The sequence below is a fragment of the Pseudochaenichthys georgianus genome, unplaced genomic scaffold (genome assembly GCF_902827115.2).
Source record: "Pseudochaenichthys georgianus unplaced genomic scaffold, fPseGeo1.2 scaffold_1869_arrow_ctg1, whole genome shotgun sequence".
NCBI lineage: Eukaryota > Metazoa > Chordata > Actinopteri > Perciformes > Channichthyidae > Pseudochaenichthys > Pseudochaenichthys georgianus.
The window spans coordinates 1-19452 of NW_027262617.1; the positions used below are offsets into that span (position 1 = coordinate 1).

Genomic DNA, 19452 nt, shown 5'->3' on the forward strand with positions numbered 1-19452 from the left:
CAAGAGCGGACTATAAATTAATTAGTTGGAACGACATTTACTCTAGGATGAGCGATGAGGCTGAGGACTGCCACAGTCCTTCATATCCAACAGACTCTGATAAACCGTTACAGTACAAGGGTCTAGTCTCTCTCATTGTTGAGACAGTAAATACAAATTATCTGCCTGACGGTTTCAAACGATTGATGTTTTTAAAACTAATATATGTGAAGACATACATGAACCTAGCTTTTGAATACAGATTCCAGTTAGCTCTGGTACAAACTAATTGTTCGGTTAATTCCACAAGTCCAACATGCACAAAACAACCACACATGGCATCTTTGCTGGTTGAAGCTTTGGTAACAGTTGTGCCCTGGTTTGGCTCCAGAACAGTGAACTCCGTTGATGTTAAAATACATGATTGTACGCAACCAATACCCCTAGGCAATCCCCCTACACGGGACTGCTCAATATATGTTCCCCCAATTGTATTACACGAATGGAAGAATGTGTCCATCTGTTTCCAGAATGAAGCAGGATCTCACACCTCTCCGGATGTGGGACACAGCGACTGTAATACCATAGTGAGGGTACAATTAGCCAGAATTCCCCTCCCACAGAGAGTTTACTTAGTTTGTGGCGACCGGGCTTATGGCTGCGTACCATATAACGTTTTTTATGGCACCTGTTATCTAGCCTACCTAATTCCTTTAATCCGTAAAGTAGAGGCAAATGAGATTGCAGCGATACTTCCCTCTCTACACAGGAACAGCAGGTCCATTACAAAAGGACAACAGGTAGCGAGCCTATTTTTGCCCTGGTACGGCATTTATGTTAGTCAGCAGGAGATCATGGCATTATCCAAAGTAGTGGAAAATCATCTAAATGTATCAAATATCGCAATGTTAGCGGAACATAAATAATTGCAGGAAGTTAGGACGGTAGCACTACAGAATCGCATGGCGCTGGATCTCCTCTTAGCTGCCTAGGGGGGCGCATGTAAAGTAATTGGTGCGGAGTGCTGTTCCTTTGTCTCTGATGCCACACCGGAAGTTATGGATATGGTTCACGATACGGCTAATGGGATAAAATAATTGCATGAAACTCATGGGGATTTAAGTGGAACCCTTGGATCCTGGGGAGCGGGGTTGGTTAAATGTGTTGTTTCTGGTGCAGTGTTTATCTTGGTTGTGCTAATCCTAGTGACCTGTTTGATCACTGTAGTTAAATTAGCCATACGCAGGGTTGCCAAGACTACCCTCCAGGCCCCACAGAGGCTAGTGGGGTATTCTACTGTAGATGACACAATGTTGATGTACGACGCCGAGCTTCCAGACCCATGGGTCTCCTTGGCAGTTCCTGTACCTTGGGTACCTCCTTTCAGCGATTGATAAATTGATTTAAGTTGACACTCAGAATAAAGAATAAATGTTTTTGACTTTTCCTTCCTCAGGTTGTTTACAATAAAATGTCTGACTTCTCCTTTTCAGATTTTTGAACAAATGTATTTGAATAAAATGTATGTAGTAAAGTGCCTTACTCTTGAATAAGTGTATTGAAGTAAACGTAAAGTAATGTTAAAGATTGAGGACACTGTACCTTTACAGATTGATCGATTCATCACTGTGAATGTATACCTTAACTTTGAATTTTAACTGAATCCCTAATGATTCTGATTTATACATCAATTGGATTTCTTATAATCCTACATTCTAATTGTGTTTTAATAAGTAATTGCCTTGAAGTAAATCTTTAAAGATGTAAGCTGAATTTGAATTTGTGTTTGATGAATTTGTGTTTGATGAATGAGATAAATGATAAAATATCTTGTTTTTGAAACATATATTTTACTATTATACTTTTGTATTGCATGTGTTATTATTGTGCCTTTTTGACAAAAGAAATCAAACACTGAAGAAAGATGATTTTTCTATGATTGTTGTCTGTATCAACCATTGTGATAGCTGTGATAACTGTTTCAATCTTATTCTGCTTTTGATGTAATTAATGTAATGAGAAATCCACACAACTCTGAGGACGTATTATTTGATTTAAGTAGTGACTGAAATATTCTTAGACTAATGTTAATTGGTTATCAATACATTGATAAAAGCGTGGATCTGTTAGAGAATATTCTCCTGTTGTCTGTGCAGGGGAGCATTTTAGTGTTTTCACATGTGTCTGCCTGCAACTTAGAGCAGGGCACAGGTCAAAGGTCCTGCCTTCCTGTGGGGTGAAGTGGCCAACTGCACAGATGACTTTAAACAGATTTTCTTTGTCTCTGAAGATCCTTTATTTAATTATGATAGATAGATAGATAGATAGATAGATAGATAGATAGATAGATAGATAGATAGATAGATAGATAGATAGATAGATAGATAGATAGATAGATAGATAGATAGATAGATAGATAGATAGATAGATAGATAGAAAGGGCGCGAACAGAGGCTCCTCCTAGATCCTCTGGGTAGAATTGCCTGTGTTTTCTGTGTATTTCTCATTGTTGACTCGGGATTTCTCAATGCACGTTGTGTAAATGCCTTGTACTCACTCACGGCCGTGGCTCTCAATTAAACTCAGTGTTTTGATATAAAGCGGACTCCAGCTTCCATTTCTTCCATCAACATTGCTGAGCAGAAGTTTCTCTCACATGCAGTACTTTTACTAACAGAGTATTCCTATTCCTACACTCTGGTACTTCTACTTTTACTCAAGTACAAGACCTGAGTACTTCTACTTTTACTCAAGTACAAGATCTGAGTACTTCTACTTTTACTCTAGTACAATATCTGAGTGCTTCTACTTTTACTCAAGTACAAGATCTATACTTATACCACCTCCGTTTATCGCCTATGAAAAAAAATATATTAGAAAACTAAGGCTAAAGCTAACGTTATCAGATAGTGACAATGTATGCTAGCTAGCTCAACGATAATATTGCGACAAAAACACTTTTCAGTGCACATCACGCTCTGTGCTCCGACAGGGAGCTCTGCTCTGAACACCTCAACAGCCCATTCTAACAGCTGTTCACCACGGTCCAGTCTGTGCCACAGTGACTCCGGACCGCACAGTTAATATTAACGAACGCACCCGTAGCTAATGTGGCTGCTGAAGCTAGACCATCATCGCGGAGCAGCAGAGCCGACAGGCAGGAAGACTCGAGCACACGGCTCGTGCTGCATTATAATATATAAAAAAAGAACACCATGCGTGTCATGATGGCACATAACAGCTCGCGGCTGCAGATTACTCCGGGTCCCAGACCCCCCCCATACCCAAAAATATTTTTATTGCAGATCTACATGAATCACACAAACGACCTATTTTGGATTCAAAACGGCAAATTTCGCCGAAAGGTGAGTGATTCTCATGCCTGGAAAGGGTGTTTCATGTTGTCGTTGCTGTGGACCCTCTTAATCTACCTTCTTTGGGGGCCCCCTTCTGGTCCGGGGCCCCAAGCAGTTGCCTGCCTTGTCTGTTTGCAAGCAGCGCCCCTGCACATTTTTCTTTACCTCAGATACATTTCTCCTCCTTTCTCAGATGAAATCTGAACCTGAATTGACAGAATAATGTAAACACCTGTTCATTAAAAGCATGCAGGAGGTGGAGATTGAAGATTTGAAGTAGATTACAAAACAATGGCAAAATGTATGTATTTCCATATTCTTTATTTATCTATATTTGCTTCCTGGGAAAAGTGTGAAAGTGTCTTAAAATTGTATTTTCCTTTTTATTTGACACCGTTACAGTGATTTAATATAAATAAACATTTAGAGTCCTGATTAATCTGGATTTTGCATCCCAGGTTTCCTCAGAAACAGGAAGTAGATTCCTAACCTGCAGGAGGCTCCTCCCCCTTCAGGTGAGCGATGTCGTCATAAATGACCTGATCTTCATCACCCTCCTTCCTCCTCTCCTCGCAGAGACTCACAGTCTGAAGAACTGTTTTCAGCCGGCGGTCCAGAGCAGAAAGGTGAGGCTGAGAGAGGAGGGGCGCCACATGCTGCAATGCATCATGGGAGAGAGACGCCCTCATCACATCGCTCAGACGATAACCAGGAAGAGAGAGGAGACGGAGGCGGAGCCAAGTGGAGCGCCGGATCCTGGGGGAGGGAGGACTCTTTAAAGTAGAGACACTACATACTGATATACACCTGAACATCAGCAGGAGAGGACTCTTTAAAGTAGAGACACTACATACTGATATACACCTGAACATCAGCAGGAGAGGACTCTTTAAAGTAGAGACACTACATACTGATATCCACCTGAACATCAGCAGGAGAGGACTCTTTAAAATAGAGACACTACATACTGATATACACCTGAACATCAGCAGGAGAGGACTCTTTAAAGTAGAGACACTACATACTGATATACACCTGGACATCAGCAGGAGAGGACTCTTTAAAGTAGAGACACTACATACTGATATCCACCTGAACATCAGCAGGAGAGGACTCTTTAAAGTAGAGACACTACATACTGATATACACCTGAACATCAGCAGGAGAGGACTCTTTAAAGTAGAGACACTACATACTGATATACACCTGAAAATCAGCAGGAAAGGACTCTTTAAAGTAGAGACACTACATACTGATATACACCTGAAAATCAGCAGGAGAGGACTCTTTAAAGTAGAGACACTACATACTGATATACACCTGAAAATCAGCAGGAGAGGACTCTTTAAAATAATGCATCATGCTCTTGTACCTGCAGCACTGTTCGAGAGGAACGAGGATAGACGGTTCATCTTTGGAGTGACGGCCGAATCTGTAACAACCCAGAATCAGTTAGTAAGTACATTAAAACACACACACAAACACACAGAGAACACACTCACGCCCTGCCGTTGTCGAGGTGAATCAGGAACGTGTTGTTGCCAAACTTCTCAAAGGTTTCATAATGGTGTCTGTCCATGTTACCTACAGGAGGAGAGGCATTTATTTAACACCGCCAACAAAGTCCACACTCCTTCTGTAGATAATAATAAAACATCACATAATGCATTCTGTCAAAATACTTATAAACATAAATATTCTAAACGCTTTTAAAAGAGCATCGCCAGAATAAATCCAACTGATTATAGACAGTATGATATTGGATGTGGTTTTACCAAGTCTTACCAAGTTTTTAAAGTCACAAGCACTTTTTTTACTCAACTTTAAACCACATTTTGCTTCCGAAACAAGTCACAATGTGCCCACCTTTTACATTATGCATTTTGTTTTCTCCTAAATAATGTACACAATTATAATTGTGTACATTATTTTTCCAGTGGTGATCAGTAACTTGAGCTCTTCATGGATCTATTGGAACTCACCTGGAAGCTGAATGAAGTGGATCTAGGGAATTGTGTCAACTAAGAAATAGATATTTAGCGTTAGTTGAATCAGGAAGGGAGCTATTTTGTTGGAAACACTCTAATCCTAAGGCTTGGGAGATGTTCACGTCAGAAGGGTAAAGTCCTCAATGAAAACACTGAAGCATTGACTTTAATGAAATGTATTTTGTCAACAGAGTTCACATCAATGTTTTAGGTTAGTTGAAAGCAATAATCTTAAATGTAAATAGGTTCAACTTAATAGTATTGCTTCAAACTAACCAATACAGGGATCTGTTGACATAAAACATTAAATCAAAGTCAATGCTTCAGTGCGTTCAGCAGTGCTTGAATTGGAATAAAAAAGGTGCCAGTACTCTAAATCAGCAACTGTTTCAAGTCAATTTTATGTATACAACCCAGGCTCGACTAGAGAAGGCTCCCCATCAGACAACATTTCTAACACAGCATTTTCTGTATTTCCAGTTGCATCAGTATTAACTGGAGTTTCTTTCGGCTCCTTGTCCGGCGACAACCGCTTTCTTTTCGCACTATTGAGCCACGCTAACATTTTCGAAATGGTAGCTAACGTTGGCCCAATCCCAAACTACGCCCTGCCCCAATTTAGAGGCAATGGACGTCCACTCTCGGGAGACGTCCGACAGTGGTGCGGTTACCCAAAGTGACAGACCTAATTCCCCTTGCATTCCTCCAGAGTCAACATTTGTCAGTCATTTTTTTTGAGAACCAGAGAAAAAGGGTGAAAATGAAAAAATGTATCCCAAAATAGTGCCTCACAACGCGGGTAAAGTCCCCTATCAACTCCCCTTGCATTCCTCCAGAGTCACATTTGGAGTGAGAACCAGGAGAAAGGGGGGAACATGAACACAAAATATCCGAAAATAGTGCATTCTGTGCGGAAGAGTCAGGCTGTTGAGGTTGACTCTGCAGCACATGTGCTGCACCATGCATCATATATGGTGATGCATCTTATGATGGCCACTGTGGCTGCTCCAAGAGCCCCAAAGGACGGACTACAGACCTCCAGCATGTCTCCCTCACATGGGCACTCTGCTTATTTCACACCTCCAGGAGAGAGACCAGTAATTGCACCTCTCTGTGGCCCCTCAAAGAGCCCCAAAGGACGGACTAATGACCTCCAGCATGTGTCCCTGACATGGATACCTCCATAACCTTGCACACCGTGAGTCCCCGGGACGGAGGTACTTGAGATTGCCAGGCCCTTAAATCGTATACATTCTTCCTCTTCCTCAAGCACAGCAGCAGTGGCACTCTGCTGCCTGGGTTTTAGCCCCTTTTTCAGCCTGGAGCGCAGGGTCTTCACCTCATCAAGGTGGCATCCTTCTGAGCCCTCAATGCCACATTTTCCAGCATCACCTGCCTGCAGTCCTCTTCGTCACACTCAGTATGTATCAATGATGTAGCCATTCCAATGATGGGATTAGTCTCTCTGAGGTCATGCAGCAACTGCAGGGCCACACTATGCTTCAGCCTTGCCAGGACCTAATGTGCCTCATCTCGGGAGAACTCAGGGTGGTCATGAGTTACATGACGGTCTAGTTTCTTCCCAGCATACGAACACCCTGTGTCTGCACACCGGACATTCGGACGACATCCTCACTGAAACAGACACAGTGAATTGTATTTAAATTATTTTATGTTTCTCCGTTTATATGCGTTAGCGTAACCGGTGATTGCAACAATGGGTCCGATGCTTCAATGCCTGGTACACGGACCAAGGGGGGACTTGGGTTACCACCGGGTTAAATTGTCCCACCTCCGCACCAATGCGGGGCTGGTGATGGCCATATTGGGTCCGATGCATCAATGCACGGTGCCCCGACCATGAGAGGGTTTGCGGTGCCCCGGAACCAGGCAGTACCCCAGCAGGAAACACGTTTTATGGTCAAAGGAGGAAAGAGTGATAGAACCGGGGTAAAGCAAAGAAAGTGTCCGACAATAGTGACTTGTGAGGCGGCCAAAGAGTGTCAAATTGACCAAAATAATAAGTTTCAATTCATCCATGGAAAAGGGCTGAAAATGAAAAAAGTATCCGAAAATAGTGCATCATGAGCCCGCAAGAGTCCCCTGTCAACTCCCCTTGCATTCCTCCAGAGTCAGAAAAAGTCTGAGTTATCTTTTTGGAGAACCAGAGGAAAGGGGTGAAAATGGAGAAATTGTATCCCAAAATAGTGTCTCATAATTCCCTGACAACTCCCCTTGCATTCCTCCAGAGACCAGTTCAAAAACTTAAAGTTTGGTAAGAACCATACTGGGGGGTCTCCAGGCAACAATTGTATCCGAGCCAAAGCCCTCATGTAGCGGACACATTCCTCCATGATGTGAAACAGCCGGTTTTTTTCTGAGTCCTCTCAAAAACCGGGTTTCCGATATCGTGCGGATGGTAGCTTGAAAAACATGAATGCATTTTTTTGACGGAGGAGGGGACGTCTCGATTCCCCTCTCCGTTGTAAAATGCAACGGGGGAGTGGAAAAGTGTCCAGGGCTTCCACCCGAAGGCCCGAAAACTTGAGCTTTTTGGAGCCCCTCCTCCGTTGGCACTTTAAACTTCATTTTTGATTATTTTAAGATATAATTGACCGTTTTCTTTACTTTTTTCTGCTTTACACGGGTGGGGACGCGTGGCAGGCAGTCTATGAGCTTCCAAATTCGGCCTGGAACCTCCGTGAATTGTGGGCTAAGCTCCATAAACTGACAAAGTCACCCAGAAATGTCACTTTTATAGCCCAAAGATATATAATACAAATACATTTAAATAGTAAAAGGTACAATTGTGCTCCGAATTTCCCGGAATTTGATTTATATAGCCCCATGATAGTGAATACAAATCATTTTCATGGAAAAAAGTGTTAAAACGCCTGATTAATATGTTTGTAATGCTGGCAGTAGGTTCACTGCTGGAAGCAGGGTCTCACACTCAAAGGCACCTAGGCAGAGATCCAGGATGATGCACAAGGCTTTCATACCCAGCAATAAGTGTTTGAAAGCTGGGGAACAGTGCTGTGAATACAGGGAGAGAGCAGCCAGAGAGAAGCGGGCTCTGAGAGCCACATAGCGCACCCACAGATCTCTCTTGCACCCAGACTGCACCCAGAGAACAGGCTGCTTCACAGCACTTTACAATCCAGGAAAAGTGATTGAATCCTGGGTATACATGTTTTAAATAGTCTGATACCTCCAGGGCGCATCACCACATTTTACAAGCCAGGGAAGGTGCCTGAATCCTGGGTAAACATCGTTTAATTGTTTTTAAATGTGTGAAACAGTGTTTTGTCACTTTCAAAACTCTCCTGTCATTGACCGGAGAAATGGGGTCGATGTTGTATTCAATCTGACCGTTAATATTCCAGTGAGACGAAGTACGTACAATGACCGGAGTGATCCCTCACCCTTCACACTCCCCCTCCGTGACGGAGTGAACTCTGGAGTACACCTGTCAGATGGAGGGAGTAAATACAGCGGCAAGCTTTGGGACGGCCTCCCCTCTCTCCGGAAGAAACAGGAAATGCCGTAACTGAATGGAACAACGGTTTCAAATCAGCATCTCGTAGACAAAACATTAACATTAATAACTCCAAACATCTTTCATTGTGTTACTTTTTTGTAAAGCTCTTTTAGTTTTAAACCTGATGTTTATAAGCTTCTTAGTTTTTGCAACAGTCTGTAAATATACACAACTTTATAATAAAATGCACACTTTTACCTTTTTCTAGACTAAACACAGGTATGATCCTAAGTTAAAACATATGAGGTCGTTAACATCGCAGTTCATCAGTGGATGTTTGCTGGAACTACTTGTAAACAGCTTGTTTCCTGACGGACACACACAGCGTGACTACGGTCAGGTTGACCATGGCTGTTGGGCACGGAACAGAAGCCTGGACCCTGGCTGTGTGAGCCAGGTAATGGAGCACGGAAGCATTGCTGTGTGGGCCGGTACTGGAGCCGGAACCATGGCTGCTCGGGTCAGAACTGGGGCTGGAACCATGGCTGCTGGGGCCAGAACTGGGGATGGAACCATGGCTGTGTGGGCCTGTACTGGAGCCCAAAGCATGGCTTCTGGGGCTCGGGCTGCTAGCCTGGACTTGCGACTCCTTCTCTTAGGAGCCTTTTGGAGGCTCAGTGGACCTCCAAAACCCGAGAACGGCTCCTGGACAGGAGCAGGAACTGGGGAAGAAGCAGCGGTTGACTCCAGACGGAACACACTGAGACGTATGGTGTCAGGTTGGGAATTGGGAGGCAGGGGGCTAGCATGCCTGGGGCTAGCAGGCCGGGAATCACATGTCTGGAGGAAGTCCATAATCCAGCCAGGTAAAAACTTCAATAAACATGGTTTCTCTGTTGCCAACCGGTGCGCCTCTACCTGAGCGGCCTTCTTCTGTAGAACACTGGACGCTCCCTTCTACCAATCAAAGCAGCAAGCCAATAAAAAAGTTAAATTACTTAATTCCATCTCAAATGGATCATCTGCTCGGTCCAATTCTGGTCGGTTCATTCTGTTACGGTTTGGGAAAGGTTGGACCCAAAAACAGACTACAAAAAAGGTAAGTTGGTCTCGACAACAAAAGCGAGCTTTATTTTAAAAGCTGATGGCAAAAACATGGCAACAAACACAAAGGAAGCACAAGGAAGATACAATACGATGTAGCTGACGATGACTGACAAGGAGGGAGACGGGAAAAACAAACAATGAACCGACACCGAACACAGGAAGACTAAATACAGAGAGGGGTAATCACGAGACGAGAAACAGCCGGGCAGGGAAGGAGAAACACAAGGGCAACACGTGAACACAATCAGACAATCAGACACACCAGGGAAACTGACGACAGGTAGGAAAACACAGGAGAGGCTTCTCAATACTCAAATTTCCCCTCCTCGACTCCTCGGTCGTGACCCAGAAATTAATTTCAGCGCGCCATTTTGAAGGACGTCTCATTTCTCTAAATGCACACCGAGGACCGAGGATCGAGCGTCGAGGAGGCTCTCTGGAGGAGCTATAACCGAGGATACACTGATGGTTCCTCCACGGCTCCTCCGCGGATGCATTTCCGGCCGGACTTATCTCAGCCAATGACAGCTCTGCATGCAACCCCTGGATATTATTTTAGAAACTGCTCTCATCGCAACGCGATGTTTACAGAGAGAACAGCTGTGAGGTCCTGCAGAAAGCAGAGCAGTGTGTAAAATATATATCACTCAGTATAACAGGCATACTCTCTTTATTTGCTTTAGTTTAGTAGATATCTACAAACAAAGAGTCCAGATGTTTCTAAAACCATTTAGTGCTTCACATAATAAAATACACAACGGCTGTAGCCTGATTATGCTTTAGGAGCTGTAGGTGTGTGTGGTACAGTATGTAGGTGTGTGTGGTACAGTGTGTAGGTGTGTGTGTTGTACAGTGTGTAGGTGTGTAGGTGTGTGTGGTACAGTGTGTAGGTGTGTGTGTTGTACAGTGTGTAGGTGTGTGTTGTACAGTGTGTAGGTGTGTGTGGTACAGTGTGTAGGTGTGTGTGTGTTGTACAGTGTGTAGGTGTGTGTTGTACAGTGTGTAGGTGTGTGTGGTACAGTGTGTAGGTGTGTGTATTGTACAGTGTGTAGGTGTGTGTTGTACAGTGCGCAGATGCGGCGGACAGACGGGTCTCAGTTGGTTTGATGTCCTTACTTTTAATACAACTTTTGGCCCGTAATTTCAATTCCCCATTTCAGCGACCAGAGAGAGAGGGGGGGGGGGGGGGGGGGGTATATCCAGTCTCTGATTGTGTTACGTTATTATGAGAGTGCTCTCATACTTTAAATTGCTTATATTTATATAAATATATGTGTGTCTGTGTGTCCGCATCTGTAGCCTGTTATTGTCTCATTATACCGCACTCTCAATGAACTCAAAGTAAATATGTGGGGGAACAATGTTCAGCTGATCTAACAGAGATTATAAAATATGACGAAACACTCGACAGCTGATGCAGCTGTTGCCACGTCATAATGAACGGACGTCGCTTTAATATGACCGCTCAGAGGAGAGGAGTTCTCATTTCTTTAAACGTCTGCTGCTTCCCCTCCTCTCTCCTCGGTTCCCCTCCTCGGTCCTCCGCTCGCATCTCCTGTGGGCGGGTCTAAGTATCGAGGAGGGGAGTCGAGGAGGGGAGTCGAGGAGGGGAGATGTGAGTATTGAGAAGCCTCTAGGGAGAAAATAACAGCAAAACAAAACCCCAAAACTAGACACGCAAAACCCAAACCCTGACAAGTAATCTTTTATGGTGTAAATGCCTTTTTAATAATAACATTTTTGAATGGAACATTCTCAACATGAATCCAAATAAATATAACTTAAATATGTGGGAACATACTGTGTTTGAAATGTATAATTGAAATGAGATGTTACTTTTTTGTTTTGATATAAATATGTATTGTATTCCAGTCTCCCTTCAGATATGTTAAGTGGCATGCAATTCAACACAATGCTGCTCACCTCCTTCAGTTGGGAGAAAAGCTGGTTCAGGTTCAGCCTTATGGGGGCACAGGGCTGCTGAGCCTAAAGATGGATCTGTTGGTCCTGGCACCAGGGGGAGGGACAACTGGTTTAGTATGAATAGCTGCTAAAAATCTACCTGCATTTATTAAATGTCAGCTTAAAGAGCAGTGAAATTAAAGACCTCTGCATTTTCTTTATAGATATTAACAGAACTTAATGTCAGCTTAGTAAAAAAACAACATAACAATTATTATTTACAATGGACTACGCTTAGCTAACAGGACTAATTTCCACCCACCTTTTATTTGAAAAACTGGGTGACATACTGTCGCCCTTTAGTCCCTCTCTCTTTCTCTCCTTTCTTTTCTTTCTGAAAGTCTGAATGTGTTAGTCGTTGAGACATCGTACACACGTAAGTACTAGCATCCCTCCTCACATGCTCTCACTCTCTGATAGAAAGTGCCGTTTGGAGGCAGAGGCGGGAGCAAACCATTACATGTAAATAGAAGGGGGTGTACAGAGGCTTTGTATAGTTAACTTTTGCAAGAAAATAAGTTAAATGAATTGTAAGTATTGCTGCAGTATTATCCAAACAAAGTGCCGCGAGGGACTAAACAAGAGAACAACACTGAGCAAAAACTCAGTCTTTCCAAAAGTATGCGTTTGACCTTTTATTTGGACACCTCCACTCTCAGGAAAGGAAGTGCATGCACGCTAAGAATTACAAAATAAAATCGCCACTATCAGTACAGCGCCACTTTCCGAACAGGAAATGCACGCTAATACAAAATAAAATCGCACTGACACTTATTATCCTGGCCCGGGAAGGAAGAGACACGCAGAGTGGGGAAAGTCCCCCACCCCAACGCAGCACACCCTCCCGGCCATCAGAGTCGAACCTGCAGTTCGGAGGAACCAACCTCCAGAGCACCGGCACTAGGCCAGGCTGCTGGAGGCCCTCCGATAGTGGGTCGCGTTTGCCATTCGATCAGTGAGAGGAGAAAAATGCAACAAAAATGGTAATTCATCCGTTAATATATGGATGAGTGGGTGGGGGGGGAAACGGCTGGACACAGGCCCTGGGGGACACACCCGAGACCCCGGTAGAAGTAACCGAGTGAAATAACCAAAAAAAGACAAATTAATAAAACCGGGGGAAAGTGAAAAAAAGTGTCCGGAAATAGGCACTCGTGAGGCGGGCAGAGTCCCCTGTCAACTCCCGTTATAAGTTAACTTTTACGAGAGCCAGGATGGGGGGGTCAAAAGGGCTTGACCAAGGCCGACCCAAAGTGCATGGTGAGCTGTCTCCCTTGTGATTTGAAAACTTCCATCAGACGAGTCCTTCGGGGGGCGGGGGAAAAAAACGTGTTTGTCAGAATCGTCACTTCCTGTACTGACAATGGAGCCTGCACCGGAACTGTCCTGAGAGTGGAGGCCTGCAGGCAGACCCCTCTCCAAACGGAGGGGTAGGGTGTAGGGCTTGGTTTGGGATTGGGCCGTTATGTCTTTTCTGCTTTCCTTCTCTTCCGTGCCTGCTCTAGTCTATCGCAGTCTACAGAGCCACCTACTGGGTGGGAGTTGCAAATAAGCATAAACACAACAAATATGCGCAGCGTACTTAGATGCGTCATGAGGTGCCGGTACACAGTAAGAAGTAACGGTATGCAGATGGTTAGTACCGGCCCAATTCAAGCACTGGTTTTCAGTCATAGTTGTTAAAGTCATTGTTGCTAAAGTCCAAGTGATGATTCAAGGCTTTTTTTAGTTTGTCAAGTTGAATCTTGAATCAGTAAATGTGTCCTCTGCCTCTGACGCAGTAACGGGAGATCAAACACAATGATTTAAAGCAACATTATGACAATGTGTAAAACATTTTAATGAAGACCATTACAGAATCCTTACGAAACGTAATGCATGAAGAGGCTTGCACAGAAATGATGAATACATTTACAAAGGTTTTCCTGTAGAATTACTTAATACATCTAGAGTGGTCCATCAGTTGTGTTTCTGCATCAGAGCAGACTCACCAGCCTCACCCTCCTCAAGCTACCACAACACAGGACTTAGCTTAGCACAAAGGGGAATCTTAGAGATGATATTAGCATCTTCTGAGCCCTCATCATGGAGGACGAGTAGTGGACACAGGTAGACAGGAAGCTGAGAGGCATCAGGGGCAGGGACTTCCTGTAAATCTGAACTCTTCTCTACTCTGTTTGAGATCCTGACGTTAGCTTTCACACGGACGAGAGGCAGAAGCGCTGGCCTGCCGAGAGTCCTGAAGAGCTGCGGACTGCATATCCCATGATGCACCTCTCAGCTCCAGGCCACACAGGTAACAGCGTCCAGAGGAAGAGAGTGTGAGCTGTCACTCAGAACCTGAGGGAGAGAAAACAGTGAGGAATCACAACCTACAGCTCCTGCAGAAAGCAGGACACTAACACTTTATTTTACTGGGTTTGAACATTTGAAAAATTATTATTGTAGTACATTTATCCTTAGTCTCCTGTAAATATATAACTTCCTTCTCTGGTTTGATTCTCCAAAATATCAAGAATAATTGTTACGATTGCAATATCAGTCAAAATCATCGCTATTGTTTTATTTTGTATTTAAATCATCATGATGTTGAAGTATTAACATAACGTAATAAAGCAGAAAGTTTAGTATAGCGTATTTCTGTATATTCATTTGTAATGTCATCTAATATATGTGTGTTTTTATATATATATTCAGGTGTGTTAAAACTTGGATGGACAAGTCAATTTGGTCCTCTTAAATATAGAGAGGTTTTTTTATATTGATGTTCCAATAATGATGTCCCCATTTTTAGTAGAAGTAGATTAGCGCAAATGGTCTTTTCTTCCACAATTTGTAAATAAACAGAAGGTGTTTTTTTTGGCTATTTGTGAGTAGGTGAGGTACAGTAAACCTGTGATTTCTGCCTTGAGCAAAACGATTACCGTGGATGAGTATTTTCAGAAAGTCAGTAGAAGAGGCCAGGGAGTGTCTTTGCTAATCATCAATGGTCTTTGCAAATTGACAGCAGATGTACCCATGTTGATTTGAATTGGTAAGAGGTCAGAGGAACTCCAAGAGAGGGGCTTCCTCAGACCTAATACAATTCAAGTCTTGTTGATTAGTGGTTCACATCCAGCATGCATTAGCTAAGAAACCATAACAATGTTGGTGCGTAGCTGCATAGGGGAAAATGTATGTGCGCTCCTGTGCAGACGTTTAGTTACATTGGATAATTCATATCCTGCAAGACTCCTAAAGAGGCCATGGGATAATGGTCGTTTTGAATTTATCAATACATGTATTCCTGTTAAGTGAGCTGACTTCGAGGTTAGAGGAAGGGTAAGAGAAGGCGGGCTAAAATGGCACAAGACAGGGTAAGGAATGGCCGGAAAGAGAGGGGGGGGCGGAAGGACGCGGGAGGAAGGAGGACCAGGGGGCAGGGCAGGAAACAGCCGGAGGGAGACACACACACACACACACACACACACACACACCACACACCACACCCACACACACACACACACACACACACACACACACACACACACCACACACACACACACACACACACACACACACACACACACACAACACACACACACACCACACACACACACACACACACACACACACACACACCACACACACACACCACACACACACCCACACACACACACACACACACACACAACACACACACTGTAAGGGGAGGGAGCGAATCAGACGGAGTCAACGGCTGCTGACTCATTGTCTTGGGTCTGCCCAGAAGTGAAACTGGCCAATGGAAAACTGCCAACTCACTGGCTAGCTCGCCCAGAAGTGAAATCGCCAATAACAACTAGCTAGGGAGGAGGAACCAAACACAACTCCTCCCCACTTGTGTGTATACATAATATGATATTTTTGATGCTCGGTGCCCCTTCTGACTGGCCGTCTCGGTGTGTAGCACGGTAGTGGAATGAGCCCAGAGTACTCTGTAAATTGTATGTGCCTTTTGTCATTAAAACAGAATATCGTTTAACGTGTATCCTGGTGTATTTGAATCCTTCCTTTTATGATTTTACCCAGCTGACCAAACGACACGCGGAGCCGAGGTGGGTTTTAGACCGCTCAGGACTCCAACAATGTGCATGTGCTTACCTGATACTGCAGTGTGATGTCATTACGACTGTATCAGTGTGATGTCATTACGACTGTATCCACCTGATATCAGTCTGACTGTATCTCCTGATATCATTACGACTGTATTACCTGATATCATTACGACTGTATCTCCTGATATCAGTATGACTGTATCACCTGATATCAGTCTGGCTGTATCACCTGATATCAGTCTGACTGTATCTCCTGATATCAGTCTGGCTGTATCACCTGATATCAGTCTGACTGTATCTCCTGATATCAGTCTGACTGTATCTCCTGATATCAGTCTGGCTGTATCACCTGATATCAGTCTGACTGTATCTCCTGATATCAGTCTGACTGTATCACCTGATATCAGTCTGGCTGTATCACCTGATATCAGTCTGACTGTATCTCCTGATATCAGTGTGACTGTGTACCTGATATCAGTCTGACTGTATCTCCTGATATCAGTCTGACTGTATCACCTGATATCAGTCTGACTGTATCACCTGATATCAGTCTGACTGTGTACCTGATCAGTCTGACTGTGTCCTGATACAGTCTGACTGTGTACCTGATATCAGTGTGACTGTGTACCTGATATCAGTCTGACTGTCTCCTGATATCAGTCTGACTGTATCACCTGATATCAGTCTGACTGTATCACCTGATATCAGTCTGACTGTATCACTGATATCAGTCTGACTGTGTCCCTGATATCAGTCTGACTGTGTCCTGATATCAGTTGACTGTATCACCTGATATCAGTCTGACTGTATGACCTGATATCAGTCTGACTGTATCACCTGATATCAGTCTGACTGTATCACTGATATCAGTCTGACTGTGTCCCTGATATGAGTCTGACTGTGTACCTGATATCAGTCTGACTGTGTCCCTGATATCAGTCTGACTGTCCACTGATATCAGTCTGACTGTGTACATGATATCAGTCTGACTGTGTCCCTGATATCAGTCTGACTGCTGTACCTGATATCAGTCTGACTGTGTCCTGATATCAGTCTGACTGTATCTCCTGATATCAGTCTGACTGTGTCCCTGATATCAGTCTGACTGTATCACCTGATATCAGTCTGACTGTATTCCTGATATCAGTCTGACTGTATCACCTGATATCAGTTCTGACTGTGTCCCTGACTACCAGTCTGACTGTATACCTGATATCAGTCTGACTGTATCTCCTGATATCAGTCTGACTGTGTCACTGATACCAGTCTGACTGTGTACCTGATATCAGTCTGACTGTATCTCCTGATATCAGTCTGACTGTGTCCCTGATATCAGTCTGATGTATCACCTGATATCAGTCTGACTGTGTCCCTGATATCAGTCTGACTGTGTCCCTGATATCAGTCTGACTGTGTCCCTGATATCCAGTCTGACTGTGTACCTGATATCAGTCTTGACTGTGTACCTGATATCAGTCTGACTGTGTCCCTGATATCAGTCTGACTGTGTACCTGATATCAGTCTGACTGTGTCCCTGATATCAGTCTGACTGTATCTCCTGATATCAGTCTGACTGTGTCCCTGATATCAGTCTGACTGTATCACCTGATATCAGTCTGACTGTGTCCCTGATATCAGTCTGACTGTATCACCTGATATCAGTCTGACTGTGTACCTGATATCCGTCGACTGTTATCACCTGATATCAGTCTGACTGTATCACCTGATATCAGTCTGACTGTATCTCCTGATATCAGTCTGACTGTATCTCCTGATATCAGTCTGACTGTGTCCCTGATATCAGTCTGACTGTATCACCTGATATCAGTCGACTGTATCTCCTGATATCAGTCTGACTGTATCTCCTGATATCAGTCTGACTGCATCACCTGACATCAGTCTGACTGTATCTCCTGAATCAGTCTGACTGTATCACCTGATATCAGTCTGACTGTGTACCTGATATCAGTGTGACTGTGTACCTGATATCAGTCTGGACTGTATCTCCTGATATCAGTCTGGCTGTATCACCTGATATCAGTCTGACTGTATCTCCTGATATCAGTCTGACTGTATCTCCTGATATCAGTCCTGGCTGTATCACCTGATATCAGTCTGACTGTATCTCCTGATATCAGTCTGACTGTGTCCCTGATTCCAGTCTGACTGTGTACCTGATATCAGTCTGACTGTATCTCCTGATATCAGTCTGACTGTGTCCCTGATATCAGTCTGACTGTATCACCTGATATCAGTCTGACTGTGTCCCTGATATCAGTCTGACTGTGTACCTGATATCAGTCTGACTGTATCTCCTGATATCAGTCTGACTGTATCACCTGATATCAGTCTGACTGTGTACCTGATATCAGTCTGACTGTGTCCCTGATATCAGTCTGACTGTGTCCCTGATATCAGTCTGACTGTGTACCTGATATCAGTCTGACTGTGTCCCTGATATCAGCCTGACTGTGTCCCTGATATCAGTCTGACTGTATTACCTGATACTCCAGGGCGATGTCACTGATGTCTCTGCAGTGTTTTAGAGCAGCTTCTCTCCTCAGGGCCTGCAGGAAGCCTCGGGGGTTTCTGAAAGCCGACAGTCTGAACGCTCCTGGAGGATCTGAGGAGGTGTGGTGTTGGAGGTAAACAGCCAGAAGCTCCACCCTCCTCTCCAGGTGAGACACCTCCAGGAGAGGAGGGGTGCAGTGATGAAGCTGAGAGAGGAGCGAGGAAACTGAATCTGTGATGTGATCCCACTCATCCTGCAGGAAGTCATTCAGAGGAGAAACGGCTGTGCAGACGTTCCTGTGAGACAGGAACGTCTGCACAGCCTGAAGCCTGTCCCTGAAGAACAGCAGTGAAGAGGAGGAGGAGGAGGGGGTTCTCTGTGTGTAGGAGCTCCTCTTGGATCCTGGAGGATTCTGGGAGATCTGCAGCAGAGTGTTCAGACGGAGGCTTTTGTTCTTCAGGATATCAGTTTCCACATCTGGAGTGAAGCCGAGAAGCTGGAGGTCACGGAGGCTCTCTGACTCCAAAACATGAAGAGGATCTGAAGGCTCTGAGGACAGGACACAGGGTTAGGACTTTCACAGGAAAATAATAATAAAGCTTTATTTATATAGCACTTTTCAACACATGTAGCTCAAAGTGCTTCACCAAAACAACACAAAGTTAAAAATAAACAACAAGAAATTCCCCTCAGATTTTTTGTTAAAGGTCCCGTGTCCTGGCCATTTCTACTGATCACAGTTCCATCGCTGAGGTCTGCTAGAATAGATTCACAGTGTTCAATGTTCCAAACTCACATTGGTTTCTCACAGCATCTCTGTATAGTCTGTGTATTCACTTCTGTCCCACACGGCTTGTTGGAGCTCCTGCCCCCCCCCTCCCTGTGAGCCCACTGTGCTCTGAATGGTCAGCTCGCCCACTCTGTTCTGATGAGTCCACCACCGTTACAGCTGAACATCAGTGATTATGTTTCACAATGGCGTTTGTTTGC

At 44.2% G+C, this 19452-nt stretch overlaps 1 protein-coding gene and 1 long non-coding RNA gene across 2 annotated transcripts; both read right to left on the reverse strand.

The window, feature by feature from the left end:
• Nucleotides 1-3639: 3639 nt before the first annotated feature.
• On the reverse strand, nt 3640-11915 carry LOC117441662 (extracellular serine/threonine protein kinase FAM20C). The gene is made up of 4 exons (XM_034077702.2): nt 11835-11915; nt 4838-4919; nt 4708-4767; nt 3640-4091 (listed from the first exon to the last, which is right to left on the reverse strand). Exons 2-4 carry the CDS (start codon nt 4912-4914, stop codon nt 3821-3823), a joined length of 408 nt encoding a protein of 135 aa, XP_033933593.1. The 5' UTR covers nt 4915-4919; nt 11835-11915; the 3' UTR covers nt 3640-3820.
• Nucleotides 11916-13689: 1774 nt separating this feature from the next.
• On the reverse strand, nt 13690-19009 carry LOC117441661 (uncharacterized). The gene is made up of 2 exons (XR_004551403.1): nt 18452-19009; nt 13690-14213 (listed from the first exon to the last, which is right to left on the reverse strand). It is a non-coding gene; the product is annotated as an uncharacterized lncRNA (long non-coding RNA).
• Nucleotides 19010-19452: the final 443 nt, after the last annotated feature.

What these genes read in the sequence shown, in the direction of transcription:
- LOC117441662 (XM_034077702.2), bottom strand. Translation starts at nt 4,914, where the DNA reads ATGGACAGACACCATTATGAAACCTTTGAGAAGTTTGGCAACAACACG. An exon ending in CACCTCGACAACGGCAGGGC is followed by an intron (nt 4,768 to 4,837) that starts GTGAGTGTGTTC and finishes GGGTTGTTACAG; the next exon opens with ATTCGGCCGTCACTCCAAAG. An exon ending in CCTCTCGAACAGTGCTGCAG is followed by an intron (nt 4,092 to 4,707) that starts GTACAAGAGCAT and finishes TCCCTCCCCCAG; the next exon opens with GATCCGGCGCTCCACTTGGC.